We start from the raw sequence: 20,801 nt of genomic DNA, 5'->3' as shown, positions 1-20,801 counted from the left end.
GTCAGCTAAGATATGCTTCGATTCTTCTTCTAAAACACACGTGAAGGAGGGAAATGGAACACTATTGCAGATCGTGGCTTCAGCATCACCTCACCTCATCTGCTCCAATGTGAAGTAACTCACAGGGTGGGTATGGGTTATATGAGAACATGATTTATAAGGTGTTCCCTTTTTCAATAGCATTTCTTACCATGTAAGCATGTATCCTTCCAAGATACTATGGGTTGAGCTTTACCATTACCTCTGGGTTTTGAGCTTGCCTAGTAGAGGGGACAGGCAAACTTCAGCCTTGACTTCTGTCAGTTTGGTGAGGTTTTGCACTCTGGAATTGAAATCCATCTCAGAGCTTCCTCCTTCAAAGCCAGATCATTCTGAGACCAAAATCAGTATTTAGGTCAGCTCCCTCTGTTCATTTTAGAGTATTTTGGAGCTGGATGATAATAACATTTTTAAAATAAAAGAAAATGAGCCAGGACAAACTGAGGTTTGGTAATGAGCGTTGAAGTGGCATGAAAGTGACTGCTATTCTGCAAATGACCCCTGTTTAGCAGCTTTTTGGAGCTGTGTGCAATGGGAGATAGCTTGTAGAATTCCAGCTTTTAATGGGAGCTTTTTTTCAGGTCAGAAATTCTTAATAAGACAGAGCTGGTGCTTCAGAGCCTTATGTTAGCAAACCTGACACTAGGGAGTAATATCATTGGCTTTCATGCGCCTATTTACTGTAATAAGGATTACAAACGCAAGTAAAACTTGCAGGTTTGGGCCCACAAAATTAAAAGAAAAGCCTTTTCACACCCTGAAACTGCATCAAAATTCAATTTCACCAGGAAAAAAAAAATCCTTCTGATCTAGTCCCTGGAATGTGACATTTCATGGGTGTAATAAGGTTACAAACAGATTATAAATTGAAACCCTATAAATCCTTATTGTGCTGTACCAAAGCTTCTGCTTTGCATAATACTCTTATTCCTGACTGTTCTTTGTTTTACAAGCTCAAAACTGTTCATTCCCCCTCATAATAGAGACCAGGGAGCCAAAAACACCATGCAAAATCCAAAGGTAATTATCTGAGTCAAAGAGCCTGAATGCCAGAGTTCACCAACTTCTGAACTTTTCTAATTGTTGTTGTTTGCACAGAAAGACCTCCCTTTTCCTTTAAACATGCCACAAGTATTGCACATGCTTTCTTGCCAAGTGATAATAGTAAAAAATCCCAGTGTAGATTGAGTTCCTGCTTTGTATTTGTGCAGTTCTGCCTATGTGTCCAGAGCCAACGACTGATGAGTTTTCACTCAGAAGCTGAGCAAGTCAGGGTGTTTGAATCTGACCCTGTGTGCTCAGGGTTCAGAAACTGGAAATCTCCTTACCTGAGAGCACTGCTGGTTTCTGCAGTTGGACTCTTGTGCTGATTTTAAGTCTAGCAAGTGTCTTCCAGACCAGCCTTTCAATATTTGGGCACACTTCTAGGTCTGCTAAGATACGACCCATCTGCAAAAAGCAATTGAGCTTTTTACCTGTGAGTTAAATAAATCACCCAGATTAGCAGATCACGGGCTCATTTCTTCCAGGCTTCCTCTAAAAGTGAGGATCCTCGGTGGGGTTGAATGAGAATGAGATGGATTTGCAGGTGAGTTCTCAGAGGCAGCCTGGAGCATCAAAGCAGTGAGGGAAAATAGCACAAGAGGGGTTTGATTGTAGGAAGAACAGAGGGAGTAGGAAAGGATTCACAGGATAAGAGAGCAGAGCAAATTAATTTGGAGGGACACAGTTGTGAAAGCCCAGAGGGTGATCACAGAATACTTGACAGGTGAGACAGTGGGGTGATGGAGAGAGGCAAATGAACAAGTCATCACCCTTGGCCAGCTTTGTCAGCTGCTGCAGTGAGCCTGGACTGGGGAAGGGGCAAGGAGTGGAGTTTTATGCCCATGAGAAAGGTCAGCTGCTAAAGGCAAGAGGTCTGGAGGGCAAGGAACAAGCTCCTTTATGAGGACAAAGAGAAAACCCGTCCTATGGAGAACTTCTCTGAAAGAGCCTCCATGGTGCCTGAGTGTCCACACAGCAGGAGGGAAAAGGAGGTGCTGTTGTGAACTGCTTGAACCGGCCTTGAGGGGTTTGTATCAAATAGAACGCCTGTGTCACACACTCAAGTTTCATCCCCCTTGTGGCTGTGTAGGTTTAACCAAGCAACACACAGTCTGTAATGTTTACAGAGAGATTTGGCCAAGAATCACTTGAATGCATTGAGTCTTGTCCTGTTGCTTCTTTCAAGAGTCATTAACATCACAGTACTCTTTTGATGCCATTTAACAGCGCTGGGCACGTGTTTGCTTCTGGTACAGGCGTGTGTTGTGTGAATGGACTAGAGATATGCACTTGGAACATAAACTCCTGCAGATTACAAGTTATATGTTGTCCAGCACATCTGCTTCGTTCATCCATTCTATGCTCCACCACAACTTTTAAGAAATGGCAATAAAATTTCAAAAAAAGAAAAAGAGCTGTCGTCTTTTATAGGCAATGTACGTCTGTTTGCTGTGGTTGCATAATTGTGAACTTAAGTGATTTTATTTGGTTTTCTGGTTGATTTCAAGACTTTAGAAAAGACTCAGATTGCCTTCTTGGTGTTCCAGGATGAAGTACTGAGGTTCTGTACGGCTGGCATTTTCTGTGAGCCCATTATGGAATAGATACTGATTTCATCCCGTGCTGTGATTAAATATAAACGGGAAGGATTTTGTCTGGTGCCTTAGTGGGAATAAACTCATTCGCTGAGAAATGTGGCCATCTAGTGGCACAGCGAGGCAACATGATAGTGGGAAAGGGTTTCTCCAAGAGTCGGGATGAGTCAGTCAGATCCTATTGGAAAAAAACTACACCTGGTGTACTTTTCTTTTTTTGTTGCTTTCTGAAGCTGTGCAAAAAAGTTCAAAAAGTTAAGCCTTTAGAAAAACCTAACCAGTTTTGAGGCTGGTTCTGCTTCATCTGCCCATTTCTGCTCAGAAACACAGAGAGAACTAAATCCATATTTAAATGCTCTCCTGAACAGGATCTTAGTGAAAGGAGCAGAGCAAGCAACTTTTCTGGAAGAGTCCAAGGTGTGGGTGACACTGACCTCAGCAAAACCTGTGCCTGCAAGTGGCTGTCACTGCCAGAGGCATTCAGAGACAGATCTGCCAAAGGCAAAAGCTGGCTTGATGTGTGCTTTGGTGCTCAGAGTTTCTGCTCACAGTGTGGAGGGTTTTGTTTGCCCTGCCATGACCTGTGCACTAACCCAAGACATTTACTGAGAGAAAATATGGGTAAAGGAGAGCGAGTTAAAATTTTGGATGGGAACTTGGTTTAGCAGTTCTGTTGATTTTTCAGGCTGGAGAATGTTTTTAGAGGCCTGATTTTGAAAATCTTCCCTATGTTGATAGGTGCTTAAGTAAGCCTTCCCTGCTCTGAGAAAGCAATTCTCAAGACCCTGAGATTAGCTCAGTTGGTTAAATCTTGGTTGTAATAATGCCAAGGTCATGGGTTCAATCCCCTATGTGGCCATTGACTTCAGAGTTGGATCGATGATTCTTGTGGGTCCCTTCCAACTCAGAATAGTCTGTGATTCTGTGTAATATGAATCAATCAAGTGGGACCATGCATGAGATTATCAAGGATCCATTTATCAACCTGTATCCCTGAGGCCTGATCCAAAGCCTGTTGATGTCAGTAGAAACAAATTCATGAGCCTTAGTGGACTTCAGTGGGATCTGTAATTTGAACCCTGTGATCACTTGGGAGTGCAGATGATCTACTGACTCTTTTAGTGCCGCAGGGTCCTGGTTCACACCTGGGTATCTGGTGCTCTTCCAATGTCAAGTGACAGCAAGGCTGCTGCTGCTGCTGTTACTTTTCTGGCAAACTGTAATAATATCTCTCTTTTACCTGAACAGCACATCAACAATGACCATATACACGGTGAGAAGAAAGAGTTCGTGTGCCGATGGCTGGACTGTTCCCGGGAGCAGAAACCGTTCAAAGCCCAGTACATGCTGGTGGTCCACATGAGGAGACATACAGGGGAAAAGCCACACAAATGCACTGTGAGTAAAGGGGCCTGAGCTCCAGGCTTGGGCAGGAGGGCTGGGGCTGTGCAGAGAACAGGGCAGTGCAGGGGCTGCATTCCCTGAACTCTTGTCTCCCAGACATCTCTGGAGAAGAGACCACCATGTCTCCTTCATTACCTGACAAAAACTTTAGGAGGAGGTATTCACTAGATAATTTGGCCCACTTCCTCAGGTTTAAAGTACAAAGAAGCCCCAAAAAGCATTATGAAACAGGGCTTAATTTGCTTAATTATTTAAAAACACTTTTTCTTAAAGAGCTGTATATTAATGCTGGGCACCAGCCTCCTAATGTCTTTGCAATGAATTTCTGTCTTAGATAAGGTACACAAATACTGTGCTCTCCTTCAAAAGAAGTTTTCCATAATGGTGAAAGCATTTTAACTAGAGCTATGGTGGAGTTTACCTGAGAAAAATTAAAATCTGCCAAATGAAAACTACATTGGACAAGGTTACATAGGCTTCTAAACTTGTATAAATCATCTTTTACCCTTTCCTGCAAGTCCAAAGTTTAAAACTAATCCAGAATTATTTCCTATTTGCAGTTTGAAGGTTGTACAAAAGCCTACTCCAGACTAGAAAACTTGAAAACACACTTGAGATCTCACACTGGAGAGAAACCGTATGTGTGTGAACACGAAGGCTGCAACAAAGCTTTCTCCAATGCCTCCGACAGGGCCAAGCACCAAAACAGGACTCATTCCAATGAGGTAAATAAGCACAGCTCCTAAAGGTTCATAAAATTCATCAATGAGGAGACTGAGAGTGTGGTCATAGCGAGGTATGGCAGAGGACAGGCACAGAAACCCTCATGAACCTGAAAGGATGTCCTGGATGGCTCTTACCAGCACAAGGTGTCATACAGACTTGCAAAGACCAGGGGTCATTTTTTTAAGAGCCTGTGTGTGTGGTGACACTGGGTGTGTGCTGGGATGCAGCTTCCCCAGCATCTCACAGCACCCTACATGCTGTTGTGAACAGCCATGGCCTCCAGTGTTTGGAAAGCTGGGTTGCCCTGTAAGTTCTGATTTAGACCTTTTCTTCTTCTCTGGGCTCTTTCACTCTTTTTTTTTTTTTTTTCATCCTGATGGACTAGGAATGCAGCAGAGGGAATTGATCCTTCTCAAGCAAACCAGCTGTGGGAGTCACAGCTCTTTCCCAGACTCTCAGTGTAACACCTCTTTATTACTGTGTGTTTCCTGTTACTGCTGCCTCCTCTTTCAGGAATCACACCATCTTCTTGCATTGTCCCTGTGTTATTGCCCCATTTCAGGTTACAGGAGTCACATCCTCTCAACCTCACATCTCAGAAGTCAGTCTCTCCTCCTTGACTTGTCCCTGTACTCCTTTACCTGTAGCCTAAATCTGGAAGTTCTGGAAGGGCAGGGCATACCACAGCAGCTAAATCTTTTTCCACAAGGCTTGTAGCCTTCTCTAGTTGTCTGTCAGACCTGTTGCAGGCACGCACTAGGGCTGGCCGATCTCCTGGGAGCATTTGTCTCCTCCCAGTCCTCTGGTCCCTGCAGCATCTCTTCAGCCACCAGGGAAGCAGAGAGCATTGCACATCTCTGAGTTTGCCCCATCCCTGCCACGTGTGCTCTCAGCAGCCCCACTAACAACTGCATTGAAGATCTGCAGTGATTTTGTGAATTGTCACCAAGGTAGAAGGAAGTTCACCAAGTGTTGCCAAAAGCTGACAGAGGTTTTTTTTTTCACTCACTATCTGAACCAATCTATATAATGCCTAATCCATGAGTTAGATCTTCTCGAACTTAATCATAGAATCAATTTGATTGGAAAAGACCTCAGAGATCATCATGTCCAACCCTTGGTCCAACTCCAGGCCCTTTACCAGATCATGGCACTCAGTGCCACGGCCAATCTCAGTTTAAAAACCTCCAGGGATGGGGAATCCACTCCCTCTCTGGGCAGCCCATTCCAATGCCTGAGCACTCTCTCTGCAAAGAAGTTTTTTCTGCTCTCCAACTTCAATTTCCCCTGGCAAGCTTGAGCCTGTGCCCCCTTGTCCTGTTGCTGAGCGCCTAATGATGTCACCTGTACTGCCTCTGTTTTAAGATCAGAATTTCATGTCTAACAGTAAGCCCCCAAGAAACATTTTATGCTGCTCATCACTTCTGGTAGGTGCAGCCACAAGGGCAAATGAAACATTTCCTTCACCATTACTTTGCACTGAAACAGTCTAATCTTCTAGGGCAATATATACTGGTGAAGTGCCATGAACACTGAAAAGCTCAGACCAAATTCAGCACTTGCTTGCAGTGCCATTTAGGTTGTAAGTAGGTAATACAGAGAGCTTTAAATACAGCTTGATGCAGAGGTGACTTAAACATGTAAAAGAGTGCTAAGTGACTCATACTTCCATAGCACCTTGGGAAAACCTGCCTCAGTAGCTCAACATCAACTTTAAAATTGCTCATTTTTGTTGGTTTTTTTTTTTGCACTGATGTGAGTGGAAGCAGGCTCAGGCCTTAGACAGCTGTGAAGAAGCTACATTTGTCAAAGGCTCTACAGTGCCCTGTGTAAGCAGACAGAAAACCCCTTTGAGGAGCTCTGCTTGAGGATCTCTTTTATTTCTTGAGTGCTGGCATAAAAACCCCTTTAAAACAGTAGTTTCTTGGAAACAATTCAGTAATAAAAGTGAGTGAACAATACTTTGCTTCCTGAGGCAATTAAAGGATTTAGGAAGTGCTCAACTCTTCTTTTTAATCCTCTCATAATACAAGAACAAAGCCTTTGTTAAATTATAACACAGTAAATTTACTTTATTCTACATTGCTTAGTGAAGTACAGAAATTCACAGACAAAGGATGTGGTTTTAAAAAAAGAAGAGTGATCAGTTCTGCTGTAAGCAGTAATGGTACTACTGTGTGTATTGTTGCAATATGAAAATGCTCATGTTACTTATCTCATACTTTGACATCATATTTGTTATCTGAAGGAACCAGGTAAAAAGTGCTTCCTCAGTTAATTCTGAGAATCTTTTGGAGGGGGTTGTTTGCCTCTGAATGTCAAGCAGTGGGTACTAGGCACACTAGAAATGCTATCAAACTGCTGAGGGCAATGGACAGCAGAAGAAAATTAGACAAGTCTTCATAAATTGCCATAGCTTTATTGACTGTTCTGCTAGGCTAAGTGAAAGCTGAGCCAGTTTGTATCATGAGAGACACTGCCCTCTGTCAGCTATGCAGCATTAATGGGTGCCTTCTAAACCAAGGGGAATTAATGGTGCACAATTTGATAGGAGAAGAGGTAATGGTATTAAACTTGAAGAGAGTATATTTAGGTTAGATATAAGGAAGAAATTCTCTCCTGTGAGAGTAGTGAAGCACTGGCACAGGTTATCCTGGGAAGCTGTGGATGCCCCTCCCTGGAAGTTTCCAAGGCCAGTTTTGAATGTGGCTCTGAGCAAACTGGTCTAGTGGAAGGTGTCCCGGCCCTGGCAGGGGGGTTGGAACTGGATGGTCTTTAAGGTCCCTTCCAACCCAAACCATTCTATGATTCAGTAACTGTAGAAACTACACATATGTGATAGTTTTGATCTAGGCCCCCCTTAGTAACCAGTTCTAACTAGGGAAGTGGCCATGACCCAGGTATTCCACACTTGGGTTTTTTCCACATAACAAGAGAAGATAACTAAGACAGAGATAGGAAGTTGCCTTCTTCTTCTTCCGGCAAGGCTTGAGAGAGGGAGTCCAGGCGTTAGTCTCTTATCGGAGCCATGCAGGAGATCTTGAGAGGGGGAGAGTGTGAGGGAGCTGGTTTTCTCTTGAGAGTTGTTGGTGAGATTGTATTTTCGCCAGTTTTTTGGGGAGGTTGATTGTTTTGTTTCTGTTTTGTCCCTCCTTCTCCCTGTTTCCCCTTCCTTTTTCCCTTATTCCCCAGGAGCTCCTGATGGTGTGTACAAATTGTATATGAAGTTGTAAATGTTAGAAAACATATTTATTCCGATTTAATTTGGTTTCTTTCAAGGTCTTGGTTTGTTTTCAGTTTTTTTTCCCTTTCTTTTCTTCTTCCCTTTGCTTGGGAGAGCGGGGGCCAGGGAGGAAAGAGGGGGAAGTCAGTTTGGGCTTGGCAGGGAGGACGGGTCAAACTGAGACAACATTAGATAGCAAATCCACTCTGAAAGTGTATAACTGTAACATCAGATGTGCTCCAAGGAGCTCATCAGGAGTCTCACATGGAATTAAGCTTAATTTAAGTGGGTTTTGTGTCTTGTCAGAAACCATATGTCTGCAAGATCCCGGGCTGCACGAAGCGTTACACAGACCCCAGTTCTCTGCGGAAACACGTGAAGACGGTGCATGGCCCCGAGGCACATGTCACCAAGAAGCAGCGGGGAGACATCCACCCCCGGCCCCCGCCTCCAAGAGACCCAGGCAGCCACTCCCAGACCCGCTCCCCAGGCCAACACACTCAGGGGGCACTTGGTGAGCAGAAGGACCTCAGCAACTCTACCTCAAAGCGTGAAGAATGCCTCCAAGTGAAAGCAGTCAAGGCAGAAAAACCAATGGTATGCAATACACCGTGCCACTCCCTTTGTGCTTTTCCTCCTTGCAACCAGTTGATAGTGCCTTCATGAATCATAGAATCATAGAATCAATTGGGTTGGAAAAGCCTTCCAAGATCGTCAAGTCCAACCCTTGGTCCAACTCCAGTCCCTTTACCACATCATGGCACTCAGTGCCACGGCCAATCTCAGTTTAGAAACCTCCAGGGATGGGGAATCCACCCCCTCTCAAGCCTGCAAGCTTTAGCTCCCAGGGTTGGGTTTTGTGAGGTTTTCTTTTTCGTTTACATTGTAAAATGTTTTTAAAGCCTAAGAAATAGGAAATAAAAAGATTACATCTAGTCTGTGCAATATGCAGTAAGTGCAGTGTTGGCAGCTCTCACAATAATTGTTTCTCTTAAAAAGCTCCATCTTCTGGAATAAGCATAGTATAAGAAAATCACATTTTTCATTTTTAAAAAAGCATTTTTTCCACATTCCTGTTTACAGAACAAAGAAGGTGAATGTGAATCTTGCAGGCTCAGTCAGAATGAGGAAAAAAAACAAACCCCCCAAAATCCAAAAGACTAAACGATGATATTGATGATGATAATTGTCAGAGAACCTGGGGAAGCAGCCCGTCTTTATAGGGCTTGAGATTGTTGTGTCATGGATCAAACTGAAGTGGGATAAATTGACTTTCTTAAACAGCAGGAAAGCATATTTTGATAGCATTTGACCTTTGTTGTGATGTGACCCCTTATGTTAATCTGATACTTAACCAAATTCACCTAATCCAAGTTCAACTAAATCGGGTTGAATTAAGAGTGTCCACAGGTCTTTCTCTAGTTTCCTTTAACACATTTCATTAAACTGTTGAAAGGACCATAATCCATTTTTTGAGGTGCTATCTTAAATATAGAAGTTTTCCCATTTGCCTGCATTTCATGTGCCATCTGCCCTCTTCACGAGGGTTAATGCTCTCAAAGGCAGTCACTCCATCCTCTTCTCCATCTGAGTCTATGATTCATCTGTATCTGACCCTTGGGGACCACAAATATGAGCCCAAATTCTGCTTGTACTGTTAATCATGCTGCAATTCAAAGGGATTACTCATTGAAATATGAGTTAGTGCTATGTTGTGCCTCAGGCTTGTGCCCAAACTGTTCAGTATTAGTCCTGAATTCAGAAAATTCCAAGGGCCCAGAGTGAACTCCTGCTGGAGTCTAAAGGAGGTCCTCTGCCATCTTTGGTGGTAACTACCTTGGATTACAAAGGAACCAAACCCATTCCTCGTTTGCTTAACTAGGTAAATGTGTAGCATTATTGAGGCATGTTGAACATAGATAGATGTTTTTAGCATGAATAAAATTTCTGGGAGAGAGTTACTAATGCCGGTAGCTTACACAGTATTAAATTTTCCTCACAGAAAACTGTATTTTAAAAATAATTCTGTATTTCTTGCTTTTCATTGCATGTATGAATTAAGATATGTTTTCTGGTTTTCAACTAATCCAATGTCTTTTCTGTCTAATGCTCTTAAATGTCTTATTCTAACTTCCTAAGGACAGTGGGTAATAAGGTGAGGGCATTTTAACTTTTCTGCTGTTTTTCTTATTGCTACATTATTTATGTTTTTATTTGAGCCTTCTGCCTCTTAGTCAATCATTCCTTTATTTAGTAATGTGCAATCCATCAAGTGCATTCCCAATTGTAATGTCCTATGAGCATTTTGCAACACTTGACATGTGAAAAATCTGGCTTATATTGGTGAAATGTCTTCAGAAATGTCTTTGTAACTTCCCTTAAATGAGACATTCATTGTTTTTCTGTATTGCATGTCTAAAAATGTATGTTCCCCATAACACAGCTTTTATTTCTGTACCCTTCCTCACTGTGATCTTGATATGTGGCTACAAGAACAGGCTTCTGATGACTATTATTGTGCTTTCATATGGCATGGAGCTCTTGTCCAGAAGCACACACTTTCTTCTGTATAATAACTGTTATTTCTATTCTTGTCACCAAATCTGCTATGGCCAGGATTTGGAAATGAATTTACTCAGTGTAGCCTCATAAATTCTAAGTGTCATCGTTCAAGTTGGAAATAATAAAATAATTATTGCATCTTAGTGGACTCCTCAGGGGCATATGAAGCTACAGTGGTGCCATGAATGTGTGTCTTCATTCACTGATGTTAAAAGTGAGGGCTGTCACTGCCACTTCAGAAATTCTAGCTAGCATTTCTCAGTAAAATGTGCATAAAATCACAGGGTGGCAGGAAAAAAACAAACCAAAAAACAAACCCACATCAGAAACCCTAAAACTTAAACACTTACATGAAACTGTTCTTGGGAGCAAAATGATACTGCATGCCCCATTGATCTGTGATCACACTGATAGAACCTTACAGTGCTATATTAAATCTGGAGACTTCTGTCTGTCTTTCTCTGTGTTTTGTCAGCCAGTTTGTCAATTTTCCCATTCTTTTACGAGAACTTTATAAAAAGTAAATCCAACCCATCTTTCCCCACAGCAAGAGTCCTTCTAGAGCAGCAGGGAACAGTGTCTGTTAAGAAAGAAGACACTATTGTGGCGGGTTTATATCCCTGCAGATTAGCAGCCTTTACTGTCTAATTAAATTCTTGCGTCTAAAATCTTTAATTCCAATTAAACAATGGATTTGATTCAGTAGATTATTGACTTCTTGGTTCAGGGCAGAGGTGGTATAATGGAGGTATAAGAGGAGGTATAAGTTAGGCCTGAGTTCTGCTAGGGTCACGGGATGCTGATAATTTGATACAGTATTTTTTGCACTGATGCTTTGTTCCTGTTTTATTACATGCCAGCATTTCAGGCCAACCACTGCTTGTAACAATGAGCCTTAAGCCTGGAAAATACTTACATTCTTTAGCCACAAGTCTAATTAAAAGAAAAAAAACCCAAATTCCAATGTTGTTGGAGTCTTGTTTGTTTGTTTGTTTGTTTGCAAGCCTAGCACTGTAAATTAAGACCCTTGTAACATGGCTGAATTTTGGCTTGGTTTATTGAGCTGCAGCTTCGGTTGGGAACAGCACATATCCCAAGCAGAGTATCCATCCATATGTGCTCATAAGTGACAAGAAATGATAGAAGCAACTGTGGAAATAACTCAGGGAAGTGTCTCATGGAGGTATAACGAATGCTATGAGCAAGGTATTAAGGGGGATTTTATTCTAGTCTTGTGTTTTGCAATGCCATTCATTGCAATTAAAATCCATATCTAGAAAACTTCTTTAAGAACAACGCTATTATCATTGAATGCTCAAATTTTCTGTATATTTAGTTTTCTTGGCTCCATTTAGACCCTCATATAGAGCAAGTGCTCTGGTTGACATTGTTTAATCCTCACTTTCTTTTGCTTCTCACTTCTCTCCAACAGACATCTCAGCCAAGCCCTGGTGGTCAGTCTACATGCAGCAGCGAACAGTCCCCCATCAGCAACTATTCCAACAATGGGATCGAGCTTACTCTGACCGGTGGTGGTAGTGTAGGAGACCTCAGTGTCATCGATGAAACCCCAATCATGGACTCTACCATTTCCACAGCCACCACAGCACTTGGCTTACAGGCCAGGAGGAATATGACAGGGACCAAATGGATGGAGCAAGTGAAATTAGAAAGGTTGAAACAAGTTAATGGAATGCTTCCAAGACTGAACCCCGTTCCACCTTCCAAAGCCCCGACCTTGCCGCCTCTCATAGGAAATGGTGAGATACACAAAACAGGAGTGATAACACTTAAATTTATTGCTTGCTAGCTCAGTCTTGCAACCCTTGCAAGAGTTGCACAGCTTAGGAAACTCAGCAGCTGTGGAATGGTTTGTAAGTTGATCACTTTCTGTTTATCCCCTCATTGCAAGTCCTACTACCCACCCTGAGAGAATTCTGATAGTCCCATATTATATAGAACAGAGGTTAGCAAGGGAGCCATGCTCCATATGTTAAATATTCCCTCCAGTTAAAGGTTTGGACCCGAGATCTTCATAATCCTGTCCTGTTTTGAGGCAAGGCAGACAAAATAAATACTTGCCAATTTATTGTATGGAAGTCTTTCCACTGAGGCCTTTGCAAGGCACCCTTTGCAGAGAAGTGTTGGGCTTCCCTTTAAGTAACATCTTCCCATACACAGAAGAAATCATATGTACAGATACTACTGTACATATGCTGCTACAGATGCTACTGCTGCAAAGGGCAGATATCCATGAATGGGTGCAAGGTGAGATTGAACTCTGGAGATTCATAGTTGCTTTGGTACAGAGAGCTGCTCGTGGCCAAAACGGATGTCCCTGCTGTCCCTCTCCATTGCCTACAGCATGTCTGTAGGTTGCTGCACTCCACCCAACAGTGACAGCCCATGTTTCCTGACACCCATTCAGTCAAAAGAAGCTATGTAAAATTAAGAAATGTATTCTGTTTACTTAAAAACAAAACAAGGAAACCAGCAAAGATGTTTTGCAGTTGTTAGGAGTTATTTCAAGAAGTCTTAGAAATGACCTTGAGTAGCCTCCAATTGGTATATTTTGACATGCCGTGCAAATGCCTGTTTAATTATATTTTGCCTATAAAAAGCTCCCTTCGAATGTGTCCTCCTGGCACATCAGTCAGCATAGCTGCACTGCAGGCTAGAGCACTGCACCAGCTGATGACAGTTTGTGGCTATGGACTATAAATTTTCTGCTGAGATTCGCACTGAAATGTTACCCTTGAGTGTCTGAATTAGCTTTTAACCTAAGGAGTTTCTATCCCTACTTCTTTCAAGAAAGGGCACTGCTGTGATTTGCTGTGATGATGCAGGCTCTTCCTCTATATTCCACTGACTTCTTTACTGGGTGTTTTCTGTACCAGTTTCTGGGTAATGCCCATTTGTTTAACTGTGACTTTTACCCCCAGGTACCCAGTCGAACAGCAGCTGCAGTGTAGGAGGATCCATGACTATTCTACCAAACAGGAACGAACTTTCAAGTACGGACATCACTGTGTTGAACATGCTGAACAGGAGGGACAGCAACACTAGCACAATCAGTTCAGCCTACCTGAGCAGCCGCAGGTCCTCTGGAATCTCCCCTTGCTTCTCTAGCCGGAGGTCCAGCGATGCCTCCCAGGCAGAGGGAAGACCACAGAACGTGAGCGTTGCAGACTCCTACGACCCCATCTCCACGGATGCTTCCCGGCGCTCCAGCGAAGCAAGCCAATGTGATGACCTGCCAAGCCTTCTCAGCCTCACCCCAGCCCAGCAATACAGGCTGAAAGCTAAATATGCAGCAGCTACTGGTGGACCCCCACCAACTCCACTGCCTAACATGGAGAGGATGAGCCTCAAAACAAGGATGGCACTCTTGGGTGACTGCAGGGAGTCCGGATTATCTCCTCTGCCTCCAGTGAATGCCCCTCGAAGATGTAGTGATGGTGGGGCAAATGGTTACAGCAGGAGGCATTTTGTGTCTCATGATGCTTTAGGAAATGGGACAAGGAGAGCCAGTGATCCAGTAAGAATGGCCTCCGACAACCTCTCTGTCCCTAGAGTCCAGCGTTTCAACAGTCTTAATAGCTTTAACCCTCCTGCTTTGCCTCCATCCATGGAAAAGCGCAACCTTGTTCTTCAGAACTATATTCGTTCTGAAGGTGGTGTCTTCCGTGGCTTCAACTCCCCCTGTCCTCCAAGCATCAGCGAGAACGTCGCCCTGGAGGCTGCCACGATGGAAGCGGGTGGCAGTCTGAATGATGAGGATCTCCTGCCAGATGATGTGGTTCAGTATCTGAATTCCCAGAACCAGGGCATGTACGACCACCTGTTGAACAATGTCCTAGACAGCAACAAAACACATCACAACTCAGTTTTAGGAAACAACAACCCCAGCAACTTTGACCAAGTCCCTCCACCAAGCAGTCAGCAGGGAGGCCTCGAGGCAAATAAGAGCGACTTGCCCATTCAGTGGAATGAAGTAAGCTCAGGAAGTTCTGACTTGTCTCCTTCAAAGCTGAAGTGCAGTCAGCGGTCAGCAGTGCAGCAGGCTCGGGCCTTCAGACTGTTTAACAATATGATGGTTCAGCAGCAGAACCCGGAGAGAAGCACCGTGGCCCAGCAGAATGGCTATCAGAACCTAGTGGAGAACAATAGTTCCTACAGTTTACAGCAAAACATGGTTCTTGGCAGCGGAGCCGGTAATTCTTTCAGCATGCAGCCCAATAAGCCTTACAGTGAAAGCATTGGCAGGCAGGCAATGATGTCTGGGGCAACAGACAATTCCTGTGGCATGGCAGTGCAAGGGCAGAAGCTGAGAATCGGCAACATGCCAGTGAGTGGGAACCAGCAAAATTTCAGCCACCCCATGGCATCTAGCGATCAAGCCACCAATATGGCAAATGGGATACAGAACAGGAATGTGATGGAACAGGAGTATTTGCAAAACCAACCAGTTGGTGATGGTGTCCACTACCAGGGAGTTAATCAATCTGGTCAAATGATGCTAGGGCAGGTTAGTCCTACCTCACAAAGCAGCCTGTACCAAGGGCCACAGAGTTGTCCACCACTGTCTCACACCATTGGTAGCCAGCCTTCAGCTTTGCCAGTGGACAAAAGTTACCAGTCATGCTCTAATTACAGCAGCAACAGGCGGCCAAACGTGTTGAGAAACCACCTGCCACAGCACCAAGGACATGTAAGTGATGGCAACCAGACGTACAGGGTAAACACCATTAAGATGGAGATGCAAGGTCAATCACAGCAGTTCTGCTCCAACGTGCAGAATTACTCTGGTCAGTTGTATGACCAAACCACAGGCTTTAGCCACCAAGCTATGAAAACAGGTTCTTTCTTTGGTTCGGAAGCTAACTGCCTGCTGCAGGGGACTGCAACTGAAAACTCCTCCGAGCTTCTTTCCCCAGGGGCTAACCAAGTGTCCAGCACAGTTGACAGCATTGACAGCACCAGTCTAGAGGGTGTGCAGATTGATTTTGATGCTATCATAGATGATGGGGACCATGTCAGCTTAATTTCGGAAGCCCTGAGCCCAAGTATCATTCAAAATGTCTCCCGCAATTCCTCACGCCTCACCACTCCCCGAGCATCTCTTACATTCCCAGCAATGCCTGTAAGCACAACCAACATGGCTATTGGGGACATGAGCTCTTTGTTGACCTCACTTGCAGAAGAAAGCAAGTTTCTTGCTGTTATGCAATAGACATAAAAAACAAAAAAACCCTTAGGAGATAACAGATGAAAAAAAAAAAGACTCATATTTTTTAGTTGTGTATGTATTTTAGCAATCTCATCTCACCTAAATGGGATGTGTTTCAAGTATATTCCTTTTATGGAATAAGGACTCTGAAAACCCTAAAGTGTTCTAGGGAGAAACTGTCTTCCATTTCAGTTTTGAATCAGTATTGCTACACCCATTCCCTCCCTTTCCTCTCTTTTTTTTTCTCTCTCTCACTCTCCCTTTCTGAATGTCTGTATGCTTCCTTTTTTTCCTTTGTTTTTTTAATTGTAAACCAATGTAAACGTGTGAAGTGCATGTTTTTTGTTTTGTTTTGGGTTTTTTGGTAAAGAAAGGTCTGCTGAAATGACTTGGCAATTTTCTATTACTCAAACAAAGCTAGACCTCGTAAAACTGTTGCAACTTTCCCCCTTAAACATATAGGCACAAAATAACCAGGCACAATGTGAAGTGAGCATGCAGTGATGAAATTCTCTCTGCATGCGCTGGATACATAACACTGAGGTGGACAGCCAGTTTAGAAATGCACTGCCATGCACCCAGGGCTGCAGTTTTAGAGTCATGGAGCACAAAAAGTTGGGAGGTTCAAGCAAATAAGAAATCTAAAGCCATCAGCACTTTGATCCCTTGCGAGTGTTTTTGTAAACACACACAGATAGATGTTGCTTCCTTGAATGATGATACTGAGATTGTGTCATGTTTCACCTGTTTTCAGAGGAAGGAGAGGACCAGAAAGCTCTTTTTAGTCCAGCTTTCATCTTCTGCAGTATTTGGTATCCTGTTTTTCAGCCTTCTTTTTTAAATGACTGGATAGTAAAGTTATGGATATGTTTGGTGGTGTGGGTGGTCTGTAATCCTCTCATTGCATACCACACTTGTGAAGCCATGATCAGGGTCTTATGGAGTATTTCATACAATGAAACAACAAAATAGCAGTATTCCATACTGTGGGCTTTTTTTTTAATTCAAATTATTGACATGTAATTTGCTGAGCCACTGGTTCTTATTCACAGTAACAATTCCTTTGCCAGGAGAAATGTGTTGTACATCCCTTTTAGCACATATGGCTTCATGGATGGATCATATGTTTTAAAATAAGTAAATGACCATTGACAAAACAAACAATTATTCCTTCAAAATGTCATGTAAAGCAAGTAGAAATGGAATGGCTGGACCAGTTCTCAGACTAGCCAAATAAATCAAAACAATTGCAAGCAATCTGATAATCTTAAATGTTTTTCTGCTGTGTCCAGGCTTTACAAAATTAAGAAATTTGAACTGTCATTAGAAATAGCAAAAAACAAAGAGAGCAGCAAAGATTCACAGATCACAGAATATTCTGAGTTGAAAGGGACCTGCAAGTATCTTTGAGGGCAGCTACCAAGTGAATGACTCATACAGAGATCAAACCCAAGACCTTGGTGCTATTAGAACCATGCTCTAACCAGAGAAAGACCAAGCCGATCTCCCTCTCTCTTGGTGACACTACATGCATTTAATTTCAAAATAAACCAGCAGGTCAATGCTCAGGCTCAGTTATGCAGACCAGAAATTGGAACGAACGCACTGTGGTCATGAAGCTGGTCAATGTTAGCGGTGGATGGCATTTGCTCTGTGAGCACTCGCTCTTCTAGCACGTTTTTGGCTGTGCTGGGCTCCATGACTGCCCCCCTGAACTCACAGTGCTCCTGGGTGAACAGGCTGGGGTGGCAAACAGTCTGAAGACCAAGGTTTATGTTCACCCACTCCTAAAAGCTGCATGGGGGTCCAGCCCTTGCAGACTTCTTAGTTAAATCCCAGTTGTGATTTGGGGATGTAAATGGTGCAGGCACTTGCAGTCGTGGATTTGAAGTCTGTCAGGAGTTCTTGTTACAGTAGACATACAGTGAGAAGGGAGAGTGAGGTCAGTTTTAAAATACAGATAAACTTTAGCCCAGTCAGTATTAGAAATAGCATAAAAAGGTGATTTCTATAGGCTAAAAAGCCATAGCACTTTTTTTCAACTGTAAAATAAAAGGTGAAATACCAGCTAATTTGGGGGCCTGGCATTTGAGGAAATGTGTAGGAATGGAACCTCTTTGAAGCCATTAACAGCTGTTAGATCCAGAGGACCAAGATGTAAATCAGTAGGAAAACATCATAGGAATCCAGTGCTGGGGCTGTATTTGGGCTTATCACAGCATGTACCAAGTGATTTGCACTGTGAGCTGGAATGTCAGAAATCAAGACAAATGCAAATATCCTACACCTTTTATCATCATGCAGCTCCTGTCTTTGTGTGGATCTTTAGCCAGGATTTCTTTTTCCCTGACTCATGCACACATTTTCCCCCACTCTGCACCTTGCCTTTTGCTGGTTGCCCTCCCAGCATCCCTGCCCTTGACCAGCTCTCACAGCCCTCCTGCCCTGGTCCCTGGGCTGCATGGGCAGTTGGGCACAGTTCACAATAGCAAATGATGGGTTTGCTGTTGCAGCATGACAAAGCTGCTCCCTGTTGAGCTCTTATTGCCTAGAGGCAACCCTGTAGGGACCTGCTGCCTGGACACAACCCTTGCCCCTGCCCTGCTGCTAGGGCATGAAGGGATACATCCAGCTGGGATGCAGTATATGCACGAGGAAAGGCTGTGCTGGACGTGTTTCAGATGCTTCCCGGTAACCAATCACTGGCTGTTTATTAAGCCATCAATTACTTGTTTATAAACAATTTCAACAAGGAGACTTATGACCAGCCTGGGTGTAGGTGGCTTGGGAGAGATTCTTTTATTGTTATAGAGCCAATACATTTAAAAAAAATAAACAAAAAAAAAACAACAAAAAAAACCATCCCCAACTATTTTTTTCAACTCAATTTTCCAGTTCATAATTGTGTTTGCTGGTGCAATTGATGCTGGGAAGCTATTAACAGATGTGATCCATCAGAGCTTAGAAGGAGCCATTCACATTGCTCAAGGCTAAAAGGGACTGTTTGAGTAGCTAATTGGCCTTCCTGGATTTGACAAACCTTTGTCACTCACTTACTCCTGTCTTGGGCCAGCAATGTGTCTTGGCAGAAACCACATGCTCCAGAAAGACATCCCACTGGACTTGGCAAAGTTGAAGAACCAGAGACTCCACTATGTCCCTGGGGAGCTTGTGCAAATGGTTTATCATTTTCACCATTAAGTGTATGTGCCACTTGTGTTCACGTGTCACTTTTCAGTTTTAAGTGTTTTCTCATCCTTTTCTGGTGTGTGCTAAAGAGCCTGTTTTGGTACCTGTGAGGGTAGCAATGCACCACAGTCCAGCTGCCTTGGGGATTGGTTCTGTTTTGATAAGGTAGACTGGACTCCCTGAGCATGGCTCTGTTATGCTGGACACCAGCTTTTACTTGCCAACCTCCTTCTCAACATGGGGAAAGTCCCACCAACATTGGTGGGACATGTTTACTGGCACCCCTGTACAACTGCTCGTCCAGTTACAGAGGCAGTCAAAGCTTGCTTTTGATTTATGCCATAGCTGTTGGAAACCCACCACTCACCCGAGAGTACTAGAAAATGCACAAAATATTGTGAATTTTACTATTTTTAAAGCATTACATCCCGAGACTAAATCACCTTTTCTTCTAATGGCTCTGTGAGGATCTTCCATATTTGTAACTGTTGGCCTTGGGTACATCAGTAACCCTCAGGCTGCCTGAAGCGTGGGTATTTCTGCAGGCAGTTGTACTTTCCATGAAGTGGAAGTCATCAGTGAGTTCATCTGCCAGTTACACTAGGGGAAGGAAAGGTGTATTCACAGGGAAGTCACTGGGCTTCCACAGGGGCTTTGCTGGGGACTACACTGGCCCCATACATGCACATGGGCCGAGGACTGTCATTCTCTCCTTGAAGAATGGCCCCCAGTGGTTCTTGCATTAAGGTGCTGGCTGGCTGCTCTTTGCCAGTCATTCCCCCACCCCTCCATGCAGTGGCTGGGCAATTCGCCCATGCCTGTGCCACAATGGCTCCTTCTCCTGAACAGCAGTGTTTAAATTCTCGCAATGTATGTGCCTTATTTTGCGTTGACCCTGTAAAAGAGAGGGACCAGGATGTGTTGCCAAATTTTCCTGATGGGGCTGTACTTGCCATTCAATTAACAGCACATACCACTGTTAATAGTGTCCAAAATGTCTTGTAAACCTCTGGTATTCACGTGTTATTGTCCTTGGATTGGTGGAATGTCTCCTATGGAACAGTTACTGTTGTCAGTCCTGCAGATGTGTAAGATAAAAATGTGTTCTTTTTTTTCAATTTTTTAAGATTTTTTTTATAAAGCTTGTAATCCTTTTTTTCTAAAAAAAAAAAAAGAAAAGAAAAGAGAATGTGTAAATACATTTATGTACGGTAGGAATAGTGTTCAGCTGTAACAGGCCTTAGTGGTCTTCATTTGATAAACCTGCAGTTATTATCTGATGTTTCTCAAGCCTTAGGTTGATCTGAAGGGTCTGTAGCACTGTGTACATATGAACTGTACTTCTGCTTTCAGAACCACTTAGCTTTTTTGTAACAAAGAAAAAAATGTTTCTTACAATGTCAATAAAAACAAAAGCCTTTGTACTTAAGTTCTTAGCTTTCAACTTTTAAAATATCTCCTTGGGGGAGGGAGTTATTTTTTCATTCGTCTGGAGAGCCTGGTTGCAATCAGAGCCTGTGTCGCTTCCACTCAGAGCTGCTGGCTTTTCTCTTTCTGCTTCCCAGCCTGTTGCTTCACTTCATTCACAGTTTAAATAGAGATCAGGAAACAAAACAGGGTATTTGCCTTCCCCCTACAGAAAAATGGCTGGGTGTAAACAGAAATGAAAATGCACTGTCACACAGATAAAGTGAGGGAGAGACTGACCTGGGTGACTCTGCTGCAAGGGCAGTTGGTTCAGAGGTCAAAGCCAGACTCTGGGTTGTTCTGTGGGGGCTGTGTTTTCATC

The 20,801-nt window shown here is 43.3% G+C and overlaps 1 protein-coding gene across 3 annotated transcripts in view; it reads left to right on the top strand.

Annotated features, from left to right (window-relative positions):
• The window catches only part of GLI3 (GLI family zinc finger 3), a 291,398-nt gene extending 270,957 nt beyond the window's left edge, over nt 1-20,441 (top strand). For all 3 annotated transcript variants that reach the window (XM_071559578.1, XM_071559579.1, XM_071559580.1), the window contains 5 exons: nt 3,927-4,076; nt 4,643-4,807; nt 8,338-8,628; nt 12,026-12,353; nt 13,536-20,441. In XM_071559578.1, the coding sequence (XP_071415679.1) occupies nt 3,927-4,076; nt 4,643-4,807; nt 8,338-8,628; nt 12,026-12,353; nt 13,536-15,826 (3,225 nt within the window). In that variant the 3' untranslated portion in view covers nt 15,827-20,441. The remainder of the gene's footprint in view (nt 1-3,926; nt 4,077-4,642; nt 4,808-8,337; nt 8,629-12,025; nt 12,354-13,535) is intronic.
• Nucleotides 20,442-20,801: the final 360 nt, after the last annotated feature.

Source organism: Pithys albifrons, chromosome 7 (assembly GCF_047495875.1).
Source record: "Pithys albifrons albifrons isolate INPA30051 chromosome 7, PitAlb_v1, whole genome shotgun sequence".
Lineage (NCBI taxonomy): Eukaryota > Metazoa > Chordata > Aves > Passeriformes > Thamnophilidae > Pithys > Pithys albifrons.
Note: the sequence above shows the minus strand (reverse complement) of the source record. Positions and strands in the feature narration are given on the sequence as shown.